This window comes from Oncorhynchus mykiss, chromosome 7 (assembly GCF_013265735.2).
Source record: "Oncorhynchus mykiss isolate Arlee chromosome 7, USDA_OmykA_1.1, whole genome shotgun sequence".
NCBI classification, from domain to species: Eukaryota; Metazoa; Chordata; class Actinopteri; order Salmoniformes; family Salmonidae; genus Oncorhynchus; species Oncorhynchus mykiss.
Genome location: NC_048571.1, coordinates 1,015,001 through 1,035,000, shown reverse-complemented (window position 1 = coordinate 1,035,000; position 20,000 = coordinate 1,015,001). Strand labels below are relative to the sequence as shown.

At 46.0% G+C, this 20,000-nt stretch overlaps 1 protein-coding gene across 8 annotated transcripts in view; it reads right to left on the bottom strand.

Moving 5' to 3' along the window:
- LOC110496962 (vacuolar protein sorting-associated protein 8 homolog) overlaps positions 1-20,000 on the bottom strand; it is a 118,858-nt gene that overhangs the window by 66,045 nt on the left and 32,813 nt on the right. For 3 of the 8 annotated variants that reach the window (XM_036981974.1, XM_036981976.1, XM_036981975.1), the window contains 9 exons: positions 17,230-17,452; positions 16,478-16,567; positions 11,427-11,478; positions 11,203-11,245; positions 10,587-10,659; positions 5,665-5,868; positions 5,179-5,217; positions 4,514-4,585; positions 1,194-1,313 (listed from right to left, as the gene is read on the bottom strand). In XM_036981974.1, coding sequence (XP_036837869.1) covers positions 1,194-1,313; positions 4,514-4,585; positions 5,179-5,217; positions 5,665-5,868; positions 10,587-10,659; positions 11,203-11,245; positions 11,427-11,478; positions 16,478-16,567; positions 17,230-17,452 — 916 coding nt within the window. The remainder of the gene's footprint in view (positions 1-1,193; positions 1,314-4,513; positions 4,586-5,178; positions 5,218-5,664; positions 5,869-10,586; positions 10,660-11,202; positions 11,246-11,426; positions 11,479-16,477; positions 16,568-17,229; positions 17,453-20,000) is intronic. The other 5 variants (XM_036981979.1, XM_036981980.1, XM_036981978.1 and 2 more) reach the window with 4 other exon arrangements.

Genomic DNA, 20,000 nt, shown 5'->3' with positions numbered 1-20,000 from the left:
AACACCACTCCAGGTTCTCCTACTGCCCAGTTTCAATAGAACACAACACCACTCCAGGTTCTCCTACTGCCCAGTTTCAATAGAACAACACCACTCCAGGTTCTCCTACTGCCCAGTTTCAATAGAACAACACCACTCCAGGTTCTCCTACTGCCCAGTTTCAATAGAACAACACCACTCCAGGTTCTCCTACTGCCCAGTTTCAATAGAACAACACCACTCCAGGTTCTCCTACTGCCCGGTTTCAATAGAACACAACACCACTCCAGGTTCTCCTACTGCCCAGTTTCAATAGAACAACACCACTCCAGGTTCTCCTACTGCCCAGTTTCAATAGAACACCACCACTCCAGGTTCTCCTACTGCCCGGTTTCAATAGAACAACACCACTCCAGGTTCTCCTACTGCCCAGTTTCAATAGAACAACACCACTCCAGGTTCTCCTACTGCCCAGTTTCAATAGAACAACACCACTCCAGGTTCTCCTACTGCCCAGTTTGAATAGAACACGACTCCAGTCAGTTAGTCACACTACAGGAAGGCTTTATACTGAGAATATTGAATGACTAAGTACATAAACACATCTATCCTCTTCCTGTGTGAAGCAGCTGTTTGGAGCCAGGTGTTAAGTGCCAACTCCTCGCTTGAGGCCCAATGAACATTCACAGAGTAGAATCCTGTAGTTGGGTGGTGACGAAGGGATAGGTCCCTTAACACAGAACATAACACATCTATCCCACATCTATCCCTTTAACATAGAACATAACACATCTATCCCTTTAACATAGAACATAACACATCTATCCCTTTAACACAGAACACATCTATCCCTTTAACACAGAACACATCTATCCCTTTAACACAGAACACATCTATCCCTTTAACACAGAACACATCTATCCCTTTAACACAGAACACATCTATCCCTTTAACACAGAACACATCTATCCCTTTAACACAGAACACATCTATCCCTTTAACACAGAACATAACACATCTATCCCTTTAACACAGAACATAACACATCTTATGATGAAAAACAATGGTTGTGTCTTCGCTGTGTCTCTCACATTATTACTGAATCATATTTGTGCAGGTTGCTAAGATGTTTAGTAACAGGCGTAGAGTCCAAACTCTATGTGGAATGGCTCCCCAGGGACCTGTCTGAGAGACTTCCTGCTCTAAGTGGTCACCTGATCGAAGAGCTTCCTGTTGACGAAGAGTGTGTTGTCAGGTTTGGCCAGTTGGCGGGCCAGGAAGGTAAACAGACAGCCCACCTGAGAGGGAGTGAAGTCACTGTTCTCCACCATCACCTGGAAACAGACAGACAGGAACAGAACATTTAGAGATTTGAGGAGAAAGGGAGACAGAGGTCAGAACAGTTAGAGATGGGAGGAGAAAGGGAGACAGAGGTCAGAACAGAACAGTTAGAGATGGGAGGAGAAAGGGAGACAGAGGTCAGAACAGTTAGAGATGGGAGGAGAAGGGAGACAGAGGTCAGAACAGAACAGTTAGAGATGGGAGGAGAAAGGGAGACAGAGGTCAGAACAGAACAGTTAGAGATGGGAGGAGAAAGAGAGAGAGGTCAGAACAGTTAGAGATGGGAGGAGAAAGGGAGACAGAGGTCAGAACAGTTAGAGATGGGAGGAGAAAGGGAGACAGAGGTCAGAACAGTTAGAGATGGGAGGAGAAAGGGAGACAGAGGTCAGAACAGAACAGTTAGAGATGGGAGGAGAAAGGGAGACAGAGGTCAGAACAGAACAGTTAGAGATGGGAGGAGAAAGGGAGACAGAGGTCAGAACAGTTAGAGATGGGAGGAGAAAGGGAGACAGAGGTCAGAACAGAACAGTTAGAGATGGGAGGAGAAAGGGAGACAGAGGTCAGAACAGAACAGTTAGAGATGGGAGGAGAAAGGGAGACAGAGGTCAGAACAGAACAGTTAGAGATGGGAGGAGAAAGGGAGACAGAGGTCAGAACAGAACAGTTAGAGATGGGAGGAGAAAGAGAGACAGAGGTCAGAACAGAACAGTTAGAGATGGGAGGAGAAAGGGAGACAGAGGTCAGAACAGAACAGTTAGAGATGGGAGGAGAAGGGGAGACAGAGGTCAGAACAGTTAGAGATGGGAGGAGAAAGGGAGACAGAGGTCAGAACAGAACAGTTAGAGATGGGAGGAGAAAGGGAGACAGAGGTCAGAACAGTTAGAGATGGGAGGAGAAAGAGAGACAGAGGTCAGAACAGAACAGTTAGAGATGGGAGGAGAAAGGGAGACAGAGGTCAGAACAGTTAGAGATGGGAGGAGAAAGAGAGATAGAGGTCAGAACAGAACAGTTAGAGATGGGAGGAGAAAGGGAGATAGAGGTCAGAACAGAACAGTTAGAGATGGGAGGAGAAAGGGAGACAGAGGTCAGAACAGTTAGAGATGGGAGGAGAAAGGGAGATAGAGGTCAGAACAGAACAGTTAGAGATGGGAGGAGAAAGGGAGACAGAGGTCAGAACAGAACAGTTAGAGATGGGAGGAGAAAGGGAGACAGAGGTCAGAACAGTTAGAGATGGGAGGAGAAAGGGAGACAGAGGTCAGAACAGAACAGTTAGAGATGGGAGGAGAAAGGGAGACAGAGGTCAGAACAGAACAGTTAGAGATGGGAGGAGAAAGGGAGATAGAGGTCAGAACAGAACAGTTAGAGATGGGAGGAGAAAGGGAGACAGAGGTCAGAACAGTTAGAGATGGGAGGAGAAAGGGAGACAGAGGTCAGAACAGAACAGTTAGAGATGGGAGGAGAAAGGGAGACAGAGGTCAGAACAGAACAGTTAGAGATGGGAGGAGAAAGGGAGACAGAGGTCAGAACAGAACAGTTAGAGATGGGAGGAGAAAGGGAGACAGAGGTCAGAACAGTTAGAGATGGGAGGAGAAAGGGAGACAGAGGTCAGAACAGAACAGTTAGAGATGGGAGGAGAAAGGGAGACAGAGGTCAGAACAGTTAGAGATGGGAGGAGAAAGAGAGACAGAGGTCAGAACAGAACAGTTAGAGATGGGAGGAGAAAGGGAGACAGAGGTCAGAACAGTTAGAGATGGGAGGAGAAAGAGAGATAGAGGTCAGAACAGAACAGTTAGAGATGGGAGGAGAAAGGGAGACAGAGGTCAGAACAGTTAGAGATGGGAGGAGAAGGGAGACAGAGGTCAGAACAGTTAGAGATGGGAGGAGAAGGGAGACAGAGGTCAGAACAGAACAGTTAGAGATGGGAGGAGAAAGGGAGACAGAGGTCAGAACAGAACAGTTAGAGATGGGAGGAGAAAGGGAGACAGAGGTCAGAACAGTTAGAGATGGGAGGAGAAAGGGAGACAGAGGTCAGAACAGAACAGTTAGAGATGGGAGGAGAAAGGGAGACAGAGGTCAGAACAGAACAGTTAGAGATGGGAGGAGAAAGGGAGACAGAGGTCAGAACAGTTAGAGATGGGAGGAGAAAGGGAGACAGAGGTCAGAACAGAACAGTTAGAGATGGGAGGAGAAAGGGAGACAGAGGTCAGAACAGAACAGTTAGAGATGGGAGGAGAAAGGGAGACAGAGGTCAGAACAGTTAGAGATGGGAGGAGAAAGGGAGATAGAGGTCAGAACAGAACAGTTAGAGATGGGAGGAGAAAGGGAGACAGAGGTCAGAACAGAACAGTTAGAGATGGGAGGAGAAAGGGAGACAGAGGTCAGAACAGAACAGTTAGAGATGGGAGGAGAAAGAGAGAGAGGTCAGAACAGAACAGTTAGAGATGGGAGGAGAAAGGGAGATAGAGGTCAGAACAGAACAGTTAGAGATGGGAGGAGAAAGGGAGACAGAGGTCAGAACAGTTAGAGATGGGAGGAGAAAGGGAGACAGAGGTCAGAACAGAACAGTTAGAGATGGGAGGAGAAAGGGAGACAGAGGTCAGAACAGAACAGTTAGAGATGGGAGGAGAAAGGGAGACAGAGGTCAGAACAGTTAGAGATGGGAGGAGAAAGGGAGATAGAGGTCAGAACAGAACAGTTAGAGATGGGAGGAGAAAGGGAGACAGAGGTCAGAACAGAACAGTTAGAGATGGGAGGAGAAAGGGAGACAGAGGTCAGAACAGAACAGTTAGAGATGGGAGGAGAAAGAGAGAGAGGTCAGAACAGAACAGTTAGAGATGGGAGGAGAAAGGGAGATAGAGGTCAGAACAGAACAGTTAGAGATGGGAGGAGAAAGGGAGACAGAGGTCAGAAGAGTTCAGTGAGAAAAAGAGTAAAGACGTGAGAGAACAGACAGTTCAGACATTAAGAGGAAGAGGAGAGAGGACATCAGGAGAGAGGAAGTTCAGTCAAAGAGAGAGGGAGGACATTAGGAGAGAGAGGACATCAGGAGAAAAGTGAGGAAGTTCAGTCAAAGAGAGGGTGAGAGAAAGAGAAGAAACGAGAGGAAGTTATCTAGTTCACTTGCTTTGACAATGTAAACATATGTTCCCATGCCAACAAAGCCCTTGAATTGAAATAGAGAGAGATGCTGTACCTTCAGTAAAATGTCTACAATCCTCTGCTGGTATTCCAGAGCCTGCTTGTCATTCTTAAAGTCCTCCAACGTCTGAGGAGGGCGGAGAACAGACAGAATGTGGAAACAAAAGAGAAACAAACCACGAGGTCAGCTGCACGAGGACAAGAACAATACAATATGTTGGGACTGTTACCCCCCGCTGGCCGGACACACACACACACACACAGGCACGGACACACACGCACACACACACACGCACACACACGGACACGCACACACACGGACGGACACACACACACACACGCACACGGACACACACACACACACACACGCACACACACGGACACACACACGGACACACACACACGCACACGGACACACACGCACGCACACGGACACACACACACGGACACACACACACGGACACGGACACACACACGGACACGGACACACACACGGACACACACACACGCACACGGACACACACGCACGCACACGGACACACACACACACACACGGAAACACACGCACACGGACACACACACGGACACACAAAGCGTTTAACTAAAAACAGGAAGAGTCAGTCAAACAGGTTGATCAGAAGGTGAAAGCAGAGAGACAGTCTGACAGAACCTCTTGATGTGTTGAAAAACAAACCAAGTGACAGAATGACTCCTACTTACATGTTGACTGACCAGCTGTGTCTGTAGACTTGTAGAGACCTGAACGATTGGTACAGCTGGTTAACTGACTGACGGGCGGACGGAGTCAGTGGGTGATCATTCATAATGACAGATTGTATTGACTGTTGACTGATTGTATTGACTGTTGACTGATTGATTGACTGTTGACTGATTGTATTGACTGTTGACTGATTGTATTGACTGTTGACTGATTGATTGGCTGTTGACTGATTGATTGATTGACTGATTGATTGACTGATTGATTGACTGATTGATTGACTGATTGATTGACTGTTGACTGATTGATTGATTGACTGATTGATTGACTGTTGATTGAAACGATAGAAAAAGTGCTCAGTGCTCCTTTAAAAACAATCCTTAAATTAGTTGTGTGCTGGATCCTCATTGGTCAAATCAATCAATTGAAGAATTGATTGTTTGATTGGCTGCCTCATAGGCTAAGTAAGACCCATGCTAGGCTTCTACCTCTCCCTGTGTGGGTGGAGTTGTACTTGTAGTTCTCTGAGGTGTGGTTGTAGTTTTCTGTAGTGTTTCCCAGACTTGGCTCACCAGGGCCAGAACGTTGAGGAACTCTGGTGTGTCGAAGTGGACCAGGGTTCTGATGTAAGGGTACAACTCCTCCTCCTGACCCGCCTCCGCAGAGTGGAGCCTGATCAGGAACTCAAACACCTGGAGAGGACACCACACACAGAGAGACAGACACACAACACACACACACAGAGACACACACACACACACAGAGAGACACACACACAGAGAGAGACACACACACAGAGAGAGACACACACACAGAGAGAGACACACACACAGAGAGAGACACACACACAGAGAGAGACACATACACAGAGAGAGACACACACACAGAGAGAGACACACACACAGAGAGAGACACACACACAGAGAGACGCACACACACAGAGAGACGCACACACAGAGAGACGCACACACAGAGAGACGCACACACAGAGACAAACACAAACACAGAGACACACACACACACACAGAGAGAGACACACACACACAGATACACACACACAGAGAGAGACACACACAGAGAGACACACACACAGAGAGAGACACACACAGAGAGACACACACAGAGAGACACACAGAGAGAGAGACACACACAGAGAGAGACACACACACAGAGAGAGACACACACAGAGAGAGACACACACACAGAGAGAGACACACACACACAGAGAGAGACACACACAGAGAGACACACACACAGAGAGAGACACACACAGAGAGACACACACAGAGAGACACACACAGAGAGAGACACACACAGAGAGAGACACACACACAGAGAGAGACACACACAGAGAGAGACACACACACAGAGAGAGACACACACACAGAGAGAGACACACACACAGAGAGAGACACACACACACAGAGAGAGACACACACACAGAGAGAGACACACACACAGAGAGACACACACACAGAGAGAGACACACACACAGAGAGAGACACACACACAGAGAGACACACACACAGAGAGACACACACACAGAGAGACACACACACAGAGACAGAGACACCAGTGGTATGTTAAAGTTCATCACTTCCTCAAAACAACATCACCTAACATACATGGAACATTGATCTGCCATCTGTATGAAAAACCAGCACATCGTCACATGGGACCTGGTTTCCATGGATACTCCACACACACACACACACACTAGCCTCTCCTCCTAACCTGTGTGGTTGCCGTGGCATCCCAGATATAAACATGCAGAGAGAGAGAACATGAAAGAATATGGCCCATTATCCTCCCATTCAGACAGAATACAACTCCCTCTCTGCAATCACTACATTATTGAGAGGCCATGAAGAAAGAGAGAGAGAGAGAGAAACTGAGAGAGAGAAAGAAAAACAGAGAGAGAGAAAGAGAGAACATGAAAGAATATGGCTCATTATCCTCCCATTCAGACAGAATACAACTCCCTCTCTGCAATCACTACATTATTGAGAGGCCATGAAGAAAGAGAGAGAGAGAGAGAGAGAAACTGAGAGAGAGAAAGAAAAACAGAGAGAGAGAAAGAGAGAACATGAAAGAATATGGCCCATTATCCTCCCATTCAATCAGAACACAAAACAACTCCATCTCTGCAATCACTACATTATTGAGAGGCAATTTAGAGAAAGAAAGAAAGAGAGAAAGAGAGAAAGAGAGAAAGGAGAGAAACAGAGAGAAAGAGAAACAGAGAGAGAGCGACAGAACATGAAAGAATATGTCCCATTATCGCCCCATTCAGACAGAACACAATCACTACATTATTGAGAGGCCATTTGAAGTGTGTGTATGTGTGTGTGAGATTTGGGACATAGACGAGGGAGAGAAGGAGCTTCAAAGATAAAGAAGAGAAGAGAGGTGGCGAGAGGGAGACGAGGGGAGAGTTGAACAGGTGTACAGCCTCCTTCATCCAGACCTCTACCTCATAATTATGGATGATGACACTTCCTATCAAAGATGAGGGAGGAGGAGAGACAAGGAGGGAGGAGGAGGGAGAGGAGAGAGGAGAGAGAGAGGAGAAAGAAAGGAGGCGAGAGAGAGGAGAGAGGAGAGAGAAAGGAGGAGGGAGAGGAGAGAGAGGAGGAAGGAGAGAAGGAGGGAGAGAAGAGGAGAGAGAAGGAGGGAGAGGGGAGAGACGAGAAAGAGAGAGGAGGGAGGAGAGAGGAGGAGGGAGAGAGAGAGGGAAGAGACAGAAGAGGAGAGAGGAAGGAGAGGGAAGAGAGGAGAGAGGGAGGAGAGGGAAGAGAGGAGAGGGGAGAGAGGGAAGAGATGGAAGAGAGGGAGGAGAGAGGGGGGAGAGGGATGAGAGGAGAGAGGGATGAGAGGAGAGGGGGATGAAATCGAGCGGGAGGAAAACAGTCTCTCAGAGATCAAACCTCTCTGTCTCTCTTTGATCATGTTCTACATTTCACCCTGACCTGACTCCCTTATACAATACATCAGACACCACACACACATCAGACACACACACATCCGACACATGCATATGGACACACACACACATCCGACACATGCATATGGACACACACACACATCCGACACATGCATATGGACACACACACACATCCGACACATGCATATGGACACACACACATCCGACACATGCATTTGGACACACACACATCCGACACATGCATATGGACACACACACACATCCGACACATGCATTTGGACACACACACACATCCAACACACACACACACATCCGACACATGCATATGGACACACACACATCCGACACATGCATTTGGACACACACACATCCGACACATGCATATGGACACACACACACATCCGACACATGCATTTGGACACACACACACATCCAACACACACACACACATCCGACACATGCATATGGACACACACACTCACAGATCACATAGGCTATTACACCTGTTCAACGTCACACTAACATCAATCCCCACACACACACACACACACACACACACACACACACACACACACACACACACACACAGCAGCAAAGTTTATCCCACTAAATGCTTCCCTGTTCAGGACAAACAGGCCCATCAGTTCTGCCTCTATCTAAAACCATTTAACTGGCTCTACTGAGGAGGAACCCTGACAGTACAGTGAGTGTTACTGTTACCTTGAGTGTTACTGTTACCGTGAGTGTTACTGTTACTGTGTGTGTTACTGTTACCGTGAGTGTTACGGTTACCGTGAGTGTTACTGTTACCGTGTGTGTTACTGTTACCGTGAGTGTTACTGTTACCGTGAGTGTTACTGTTACCGTGAGTGCTACTGTTACCCTGAGTGTTACTGTTACCGTGTGTGTTACTGTTACCGTGAGTGTTACTGTTACCCTGAGTGTTACTGTTACCGTGTGTGTTACCGTTACCGTGTGTGTTACCGTTACCCTGAGTGTTACCGTTACCCTGAGTGTTACTGTTACCGTGTGTGTTACCGTGAGTGTTACTGTTACCGTGAGTGTTACTGTTACCGTGAGTGTTACTGTTACCGTGAGTGTTACTGTTACCGTGAGTGTTACTGTTACCGTGAGTGTTACTGTTACCGTGAGTGTTACTGTTACCGTGAGTGCTACTGTTACCCTGAGTGTTACTGTTACCGTGTGTGTTACTGTTACTGTGTGTGTTACTGTTACCGTGAGTGTTACGGTTACCGTGAGTGTTACTGTTACCGTGTGTGTTACTGTTACCGTGAGTGTTACTGTTACCGTGAGTGTTACTGTTACCGTGAGTGCTACTGTTATCCTGAGTGTTACTGTTACCGTGTGTGTTACTGTTACCGTGAGTGTTACTGTTACCCTGAGTGTTACTGTTACCGTGTGTGTTACCGTGAGTGTTACTGTTACCCTGAGTGTTACTGTTACCGTGTGTGTTACCGTTACCGTGTGTGTTACCGTTACCCTGAGTGTTACCGTTACCCTGAGTGTTACTGTTACCGTGTGTGTTACCGTGAGTGTTACTGTTACCGTGAGTGTTACTGTTACCGTGAGTGTTACTGTTACCGTGAGTGTTACTGTTACCGTGTGTGTTACCGTGAGTGTTACTGTTACCCTGAGTGTTACTGTTACCGTGTGTGTTACCGTTACCGTGTGTGTTACCGTTACCCTGAGTGTTACCGTTACCCTGAGTGTTACTGTTACCGTGAGTGTTACCGTGAGTGTTACTGTTACCGTGAGTGTTACTGTTACCGTGAGTGTTACTGTTACCGTGAGTGTTACTGTTACCGTGAGTGTTACTGTTACCGTGAGTGTTACTGTTACCGTGAGTGTTACTGTTACCGTGTGTGTTACTGTTACCGTGTGTGTTACTGTTACCGTGAGTGTTACTGTTACCCTGAGTGTTACTGTTACCGTGAGTGTTACTGTTACCCTGAGTGTTACTGTTACCGTGTGTGTTACCGTGAGTGTTACTGTTACCGTGTGTGTTACTGTTACCGTGTGTGTTACTGTTACCGTGTGTGTTACTGTTACCGTGTGTGTTACTGCTAGTGTGTGTTACTGCTAGTGTGTGTGTTAGAGTGTTACTGTGTCCAATGTCCTCCCAAGGACCCCCCACCAGCCTAATCAGTCATTTGAAGAACTACAGAGAGGAAACACCCTGCAGAGAGATGAGGATACCTCATTAACACAGTCATTACAGCAACACGGGGGATGTAGAGAGGAGTATACCTCATTAACACAGTCCTTACAGCAACACGGAGGATGTAGAGAGGAGTATACCTCATTAACACAGTCATTACAGCAACATGGGGGATGTAGAGAGGAGTATACCTCATTAACACAGTCCTTACAGCAACATGGGGGATGTAGAGGTCTGTCACAAAGGGGGGAACATTCCAGGAATCTGTCCCTGATACACACACGTACCTGGTTCTTGACTTGAGACACCAGGTCCTCTGGGATGTCTCCTAGTGGATAGGCCCGGCCTGCCAGAGAGCAGCTGAGGGAGGAAGGAAATACATTACTGTGTGTCAGAGAGAGAGAGAGTGAGTGTGTGTGTGAGTGAGTGTGAGAGTGAAACAGACAAACAGAGAAGGAGATAGAAAGAGAGATCTAGAGAGAGAGAGAAAGACAAACAGACAGACAGAGGAGAGATAGAAAGAGAGATCGAGTGAGAGAGACAAACAGACAGGAGAGATAGAAAGAGAGATAGAGAGAGAGAAAGAGCGAGAGAGAGACAAACAGACAGAGGAGAGATAGAAAGAGAGATATAGAGCGAGAGAGAGAAACAGACAGAGGAGAGAGAGAGAGATATCTAGAGAGAGAGAGACAAACAGACAGACAGAGGAGAGATAGAAAGAGAGATATAGAGAGAGAAAGAGCGAGAGAGAGAGAGACAAACAGACAGACAGAGGAGAGAGATATAGAGAAAGAAAGAGCGAGAGAGAGAGAGACAAACAGAGACAGAGGAGAGATAGAAAGAGAGATATAGAGAGAGAAAGAGCGAGAGAGAGAGAGACAGGATGTATATGTGTGACTGTACCTGATATAAACGAGCAGCTTGTTACCCATCACCACCTGTTCATCTGTCAGGCAGAAATAGACAAATCTTCTTTCTGAGTTATTTATTTATTAATTATTAGACATGTTGACTTGTTGAAAAACTACAAATCTTCTTTCTGAGTGATTTATTTCCGGAGGGCCTTGTCTTTACTCCCACTAAGATCTCCAGGCTGGTGTTCAATGAATCATGGAACCAGTGCCTACCTGTGAGGGCCCTGCCTTCTCTCAGCGGGGGGCCAATGACCTGGAAGAGTTTCTGAAACACAGGAAGAGAAACCTCAGGGGTCAAGTTCATACATCTCCTTTGATTAAAAACTCCACTCTCTCTGACAGTTTGTCCCTAGGCTGTAGCCGTAGCACTACATCATTTCTTCATCAGGATTCTTTGTGACACCTCGTCTCATATTTCAAAAGGATTTTTCCCAGCAGCCTTAGGGCTTCTTTCATTTCTGTTAGATTCCTTTTAGTTTAGGTTGGTTCATCGAACAAATCAAAGCCCCCGTCGCTCCCCAGGGGACTGGTAGATAATGGTGCTGAGAGAACCAGATAACCAGAGAGAGGCAGAGAGAACCAGATAACCAGAGAGAGGCAGAGAGAACCAGATAACCAGAGAGAGGCAGATAACCAGATAACCAGAGAGAACCAGAGAGAGGCTGGGAGAACCAGAGAGAGGCTGAGATAACCAGATAACCAGAGAGAGGCAGAGAGAGGCAGATAACCAGAGAGAGGTAGATAACCAGATAACCAGAGAGAGGCAGAGAGAACCAGAGAGAGGCAGAGAGAACCAGAGAGAGGCAGAGAGAACCAGAGAGAGGCAGAGAGAACCAGAGAGAGGCAGAGAGAACCAGAGAGAGGCAGAGAGAACCAGAGAGAGGCAGAGAGAACCAGAGAGAGGCAGAGAGAACCAGAGAGAACCAGAGAGAACCAGAGAGAGGCAGAGAGAACCAGATAACCAGAGAGAGGCAGAGAGAACCAGAGAGAGGCAGAGAGAACCAGATAACCAGAGAGAGGCAAAGAGAACCAGAGAGAGGCAGAGAGAACCAGATAACCAGAGAGAGGCAGAGAGAACCAGAGAGAGGCAGAGAGAACCAGATAACCAGAGAGAGGCAGAGAGAACCAGAGAGAGGCAGAGAGAACCAGAAAACCAGAGGCAGAGAGAACCAGATAACCAGAGGCAGAGAGAACCAGAGAGAGGCAGAGAGAACCAGAGAGAGGCAGAGAGAACCAGATAACCAGAGAGAGGCAGAGAGAACCAGAGAGAGGCAGAGAGAACCAGATAACCAGAGAGAGGCAGATAGAACCAGATAACCAGAGAGGGGCAGAGAGAACCAGATAACCAGAGAGGGGCAGAGAGAACCAGATAACCAGAGAGAGGCAGAGAGAACCAGATAACCAGAGAGAGGCAGATAGAACCAGATAACCAGAGAGAGGCAGAGAGAACCAGATAACCAGAGAGAGGCAGAGAGAACCAGATAACCAGAGAGAGGCAGAGAGAACCAGATAACAAGAGAGAGGCAGAGAGAACCAGATAACCAGAGAGAGGCAGAGAGAACCAGATAACCAGAGAGAGGCAGAGAGAACCAGATAACCAGAGAGGGGCAGAGAGAACCAGAGAGGGGAAGAGAGAACCAGATAACCAGAGAGAGGCAGAGAGAACCAGAGAGAGGCAGAGAGAACCAGAGAGGACACCTGTAATACATATACCTCGTCCCTCCCCCCCATCAGTCTGCTTTCATCTGTGGTTTCAGAGGAGTAGCTTAACAACACACACTCAGCTTTCATCTACCTTCAGACTAAGAGGATCAGTCCCACAAAGGAAGGAGAAAGAGAGAAACACATAACACCAGGCTGAGACAGAGAGAGAGCGAGACAGGGAGAGAGAGAGACAGGGGGGGGAGAGAGAGAGACAGGGGGGGAGAGAGAGAGACAGGGGGGGAGAGAGAGAGACAGGGGGGGAGAGAGAGAGAGACAGAGAGAGAGAGACAGGGGGGGAGAGAGAGAGAGAGAGAGACAGGGAGAGAGAGAGAGAGCGAGAGAGACAGGGAGAGAGAGAGGCAGGGGGAGAGGAAGAGGGAGGGAGAGACAGAATGTGTGTGGAAGATAGTGTTGTTTATGTAGATTCTTTCATATCCAGGAAATAAGAAAACAATATGAAAGACAAAAGGGTGTGAAACCTGTCAGTCACTCTGGATAAGAGTCTAAATGACTAACATGTCAGTACCTCCATAGGGGTGATGTAGTCACTAAACAGTATTATAGTACCTCCATAGGGGTGATGTAGTCATTAAACAGTATTATAGTACCTCCATGGGGGTGATGTAGTCATTAAACAGTATTATAGTACCTCCATAGGGGTGATGTAGTCATTAAACAGTATTATAGTACCTCCATAGGGGTGATGTAGTCATTAAACAGTATTATAGTACCTCCATAGGGGTGATGTAGTCACTAAACAGTATTATAGTACCTCCATAGGGGTGATGTAGTCATTAAACAGTATTATAGTACCTCCATAGGGGTGATGTAGTCATTAAACAGTATTATAGTACCTCCATAGGGGTGATGTAGTCATTAAACAGTATTATAGTACCTCCATAGGGGTGATGTAGTCATTAAACAGTATTATAGTACCTCCATAGGGGTGATGTAGTCATTAAACAGTATTATAGTACCTCCATAGGGGTGATGTAGTCACTAAACAGTATTATAGTACCTCCATAGGGGTGATGTAGTCACTAAACAGTATTATAGTACCTCCATAGGGGTGATGTAGTCATTAAACAGTATTATAGTACCTCCATAGGGGTGATGTAGTCATTAAACAGTATTATAGTACCTCCAAAGGGGTGATGTAGTCATTAAACAGTATTATAGTACCTCCATAGGGGTGATGTAGTCATTAAACAGTATTATAGTACCTCTATAGGGGTGATGTAGTCATTAAACAGTATTATAGTACCTCCATAGGGGTGATGTAGTCATTAAACAGTATTATAGTACCTCCATAGGGGTGATGTAGTCATTAAACAGTATTATAGTACCTCCATAGGGGTGATGTAGTCACTAAACAGTATTATAGTACCTCCATAGGGGTGATGTAGTCATTAAACAGTATTATAGTACCTCCATAGGGGTGATGTAGTCACTAAACAGTATTATAGTACCTCCATAGGGGTGATGTAGTCATTAAACAGTATTATAGTACCCCCATAGGGGTGATGTAGTCATTAAACAGTATTATAGTACCTCCATAGGGGTGATGTAGTCATTAAACAGTATTATAGTACCTCCATAGGGGTGATGTAGTCATTAAACAGTATTATAGTACCTCCATGGGGGTGATGTAGTCACTAAACAGTATTATAGTAACTCCATAGGGGTGATGTAGTCATTAAACAGTATTATAGTACCTCCATAGGGGTGATGTAGTCATTAAACAGTATTATAGTACCTCCATAGGGGTGATGTAGTCATTAAACAGTATTATAGTACCTCCATGGGGGTGATGTAGTCATTAAACAGTATTATAGTAACTCCATAGGGGTGATGTAGTCATTAAACAGTATTATAGTACCTCCATAGGGGTGATGTAGTCATTAAACAGTATTATAGTACCTCCATAGGGGTGATGTAGTCATTAAACAGTATTATAGTACCTCCATAGGGGTGATGTAGTCACTAAACAGTATTATAGTAACTCCATAGGGGTGATGTAGTCATTAAACAGTATTATAGTACCTCCATAGGGGTGATGTAGTCATTAAACAGTATTATAGTACCTCCATAGGGGTGATGTAGTCATTAAACAGTATTATAGTACCTCCATGGGGGTGATGTAGTCATTAAACAGTATTATAGTACCTCCATAGGGGTGATGTAGTCATTAAACAGTATTATAGTACCTCCATAGGGGTGATGTAGTCATTAAACAGTATTATAGTACCTCCATAGGGGTGATGTAGTCATTAAACAGTATTATAGTACCTCCATAGGGGTGATGTAGTCATTAAACAGTATTATAGTACCTCCATAGGGGTGATGTAGTCATTAAACAGTATTATAGTACCTCCATAGGGGTGATGTAGTCATTAAACAGTATTATAGTACCTCCATAGGGGTGATGTAGTCATTAAACAGTATTATAGTACCTCCATAGGGGTGATGTAGTCATTAAACAGTATTATAGTACCTCCATAGGGGTGATGTAGTCACTAAACAGTATTATAGTACCTCCATAGGGGTGATGTAGTCACTAAACAGTATTATAGTACCTCCATAGGGGTGATGTAGTCATTAAACAGTATTATAGTACCTCCATAGGGGTGATGTAGTCACTAAACAGTATTATAGTACCTCCATAGGGGTGATGTAGTCATTAAACAGTATTATAGTACCTCCATGGGGGTGATGTAGTCACTAAACAGTATTATAGTACCTCCATAGGGGTGATGTAGTCATTAAACAGTATTATAGTACCTCCATGGGGGTGATGTAGTCATTAAACAGTATTATAGTACCTCCATAGGGGTGATGTAGTCATTAAACAGTATTATAGTACCTCCATAGGGGTGATGTAGTCATTAAACAGTATTATAGTACCTCCATAGGGGTGATGTAGTCATTAAACAGTATTATAGTACCTCCATAGGGGTGATGTAGTCATTAAACAGTATTATAGTACCTCCATAGGGGTGATGTAGTCATTAAACAGTATTATAGTACCTCCATAGGGGTGATGTAGTCATTAAACAGTATTATAGTACCTCCATAGGGGTGATGTAGTCATTAAACAGTATTATAGTACCTCCATGGGGGTGATGTAGTCATTAAACAGTATTATAGTACCTCCATAGGGGTGATGTAGTCATTAAACAGTATTATAGTACCTCCATGGGGGTGATGTAGTCATTAAACAGTATTATAGTACCTCCATAGGGGTGATGTAGTCATTAAACAGTATTATAGTACCTCCATGGGGGTGATGTAGTCATTAAACAGTATTATAGTACCTCCATAGGGGTGATGTAGTCATTAAACAGTATTATAGTACCTCCATAGGGGTGATGTAGTCACTAAACAGTATTATAGTACCTCCATAGGGGTGATGTAGTCACTAAACAGTATTATAGTACCTCCATAGGGGTGATGTAGTCACTAAACAGTATTATAGTACCTCCATAGGGGTGATGTAGTCACTAAACAGTATTATAGTACCTCCATGGGGGTGATGTAGTCATTAAACAGTATTATAGTACCTCCATAGGGGTGATGTAGTCATTCATTCCCCTGTTGAACACGTAGATCATGGCATCATACAGCTGGTTGTCCCAACACATCTGGACCACCTGGATACACAGGGAGAGAACAGGTTACTACTGGAGTCTACAGACTTGTCATGCTGCTGATTGGAACAAGGTTAATGACAGTAGTAAATATCTAGAGGGAAGAGAGGCAACACTGACTGACAGACATCATCACCACCTCTCCTCTCCTCTTCTCCCATGTCTCCTCCCCTCCCCCCGGTCTCCTCCCCTCCCCCCGGTCTCCTCCCCTCCCCCCGTCTCGTCTCCTCCCCCCGTCTCGTCTCCTCCCCCCCGTCTCGTCTCCTCCCCCCGTCTACTCTGTCCCCAGTCTCCTCCCCTGTCTCCTCCCCCGTCTCCTCCGGTCTCCTCCGCTCCCCCCGGTCTCCTCCCCTCCCCCCGGTCTCCTCCCCTCCCCCCGGTCTCCTCCCCTCCCCCCGGTCTCGTCTCCTCCCCCCGGTCTCGTCTCCTCCCCCCGGTCTCGTCTCCTCCCCCCGGTCTCGTCTCCTCCCCCCGTCCTCGTCTCCTCCCCCCGTCTCGTCTCCTCCCCCCGTCTCGTCTCCTCCCCCCGTCTCGTCTCCTCCCCCCGTCTCGTCTCCTCCCCCCGTCTCGTCTCCTCCCCCCGTCTCGTCTCCTCCCCCCGTCTACTCTGTCCCCAGTCTCCTCCACAGTCTCCTCCCCCGTCTCCTCCCCCGTCTCCTCCCTACCTGTTGTATGTCGAGGCTGGTGATGTCCAGATGTATCAGACAGTTCTCTACACTGTCCATCATGTTGTTATCCTGTAGGTGGGTCAGCAGGTCTCTCATGACGGGAGCGGTCACACAGCCCAGACGCTCCGACACGATGTAGGGTTCCAAACTCTCCAGGAAGACCCCCCGAGCCACACAGTTCTCCACCAGGCGGGTATACAGCTGGTTAAACAGTAGGTCCCTATAGGACCACAGAGAGAAGAGCATGATCATTGTACCAGTTCTCCACCAGGCGGGTACAGTATAAAGCTGGTTAAACAGTAGGTCTCTATAGGACCACAGAGAGAAGAGCATGATCATGGTACCAGTTCTCCACCAGGCGGGTATATAGCTGGTTAAACAGTAGGTTAAACACCAGTCTCAACGTCAACAGTGAAGAGGCGACTTCGGGATGCTGGTCTTCTAGGCAGAGTAGGGTTGTGTATCGGAGGACGCATGACTTTCGACCTTCGTCTCTCCCGAGCCCGTACGGGAATTGTAGCGATGAGACAAGATAGTAGCTACTAACAATTGGATACCACAAAATTGGGGAGAAAAGGGGGTAAAATAAAAAATAAAAATAAAATATTAAGATGGGCAAAAGAACACAGACACTGGACAGAGGAACTCTGCCTAGAAGGTCAGCATCCCTGAATCGCCTCTTCACTGTTGACGTTGAGACTGGACAGAGGAACTCTGCCTAGAAGGTCAGCATCCCGGAGTCGCCTCTTCACTGTTGAAGTTGAGACTGGTGTTTCGCGGGTACTATTTAATGAGGACTTGTGAGGCATCTGTTTCTACAACTAAACACTAATGTACTTACCCTCTTGCTCAGTTGTGCACAGGGGCCTCCCACTACTCTTTCTATTCTGGTTAGGGCCAGTTTGTGCTGTTCTGTGAAGGGAGTAGTACACAGCGTTGTACGAGATCTTCAGTTTCTTGGCAATTTCTCGCATTGAATAGCCTTCATTTCTCAGAACAAGAATAGACTGACGAGTTTCAGAAGAAAGGTCTTTGTTTCTGACCATTTTGAGCCTGTAATTGAACCCACAAATGCTGTGGCTCCAGATACTCAACTAGTCTAAAGGCCAGTTTTATTGCTTCTTTAATCAGAACAGAGGGTTTTCTAATTATTAATTAGCCTTTTAAAATGATGAACTTGGATTAGCTAACACAACGTGCCCTTGGAACACAGGAGTGGTGGTTGCTGATAATGGGCCTCTGTACACCTAATGTAGATATTCCATAAAAATCTGCCGTTTCCAGCTACAATAGTCATTTACAACATTAACAATGTCTACACTGTATTTCTGATCAATTTGATGTTATTTTAAAATGGACCAATATTTAGCTTTTCTTCCAAAAACAAGGACATTTCTAGGTGACCTCAAACATTTGAATGGTAGTGTATGTGTTATGGCTTCACACCCCCTGCTACATTGTGGATGAAGAGTTAACCGTCTAACAGAACACAGAGGGTGTTCTTTAAAGGAAGCCTCTCCAACAAAATCCAGGTAGAATCAGGGATTCCCCAGGGCAGTTGTCTTGGCCCATTACTTTTTTCAATCTTCACTAACGACATGCTTTGAGTAAAGCCAGTGTGTCTATGTTTCCAGATGACTCAACACTATACATGTCAGCTACAACAGCGACTGAAATGACTGCAGCACTTAACAAAGAGTGTGTGGAAAGGAATAAGTTAGTCCTAAATATTTCTAAAACTAAAAGCATTGTAACTGGGACAAAATCATTCACTTAACCCTAAACCTCAACTAAATCGTGTAATAAATCATGTGAAAATTGAGCAAGTTGAGGTGACTAAACTGCTTGGAGTAACCCTGGATTGTAAACCGTCAAGGTCAAAACATGTCGATACAGGAGTAGCTAAGATGGGGATAAGTCTGTCCATAATAAAGTGCTGCTCGGCCTTCTTAACAACACGATCTAGGGGTCCTAGGGGCCCTAGTTTAGTCACATCTGGACTACTGTTCAGTCGTGTGGTCGGATGCCACAAAGAGAGACTTAGGAAAATTGCAATTGGCTCAGAACAGAGCAGCACGGATGGACACAGACAGCTAATATTAATAATATGAATGTCCATCTCTCCTGGCTGAAAGTGGAAGAGAGATGGACTTCATCACTACTTGTAGTTATGTTGAATGCACCGAGCTGTCTGTCTAAACTACTGGCACACAGCTCGGACACCCATGCATACCCCACAAGACATGCCACCAGAGGTCTCTTCACAGTCCTCAAGTCCAGACTATGGGAGGTGCACAGTACTACATAGAGCCATGATTACATGGAACTCTATTCCACAGTACTACATAGAGCCATGACTACATGGAACTCTATTCCACAGTACTACATAGAGCCATGACTACAAGGAACTCTATTCCACAGTACTACATAGAGCCATGATTACATGGAACTCTATTCCACAGTACTACATAGAGCCATGACTACATGGAACTCTATTCCACAGTACTACATAGAGCCATGACTACAAGGAACTCTATTCCACAGTACTACATAGAGCCATGATTACATGGAACTCTATTCCACAGTACTACATAGAGACATGATTACATGGAACTCTATTCCACATCAGGTAACTGACACAAGCAGTAAAATTAGATAGAAAAAAACAGGTAAAAATACACCTTATGGAACAGCAGGGACTGTGAAGCAACACAAACATAGGCACAGACACATGCATACACACACACACACACACACACATAGATTTA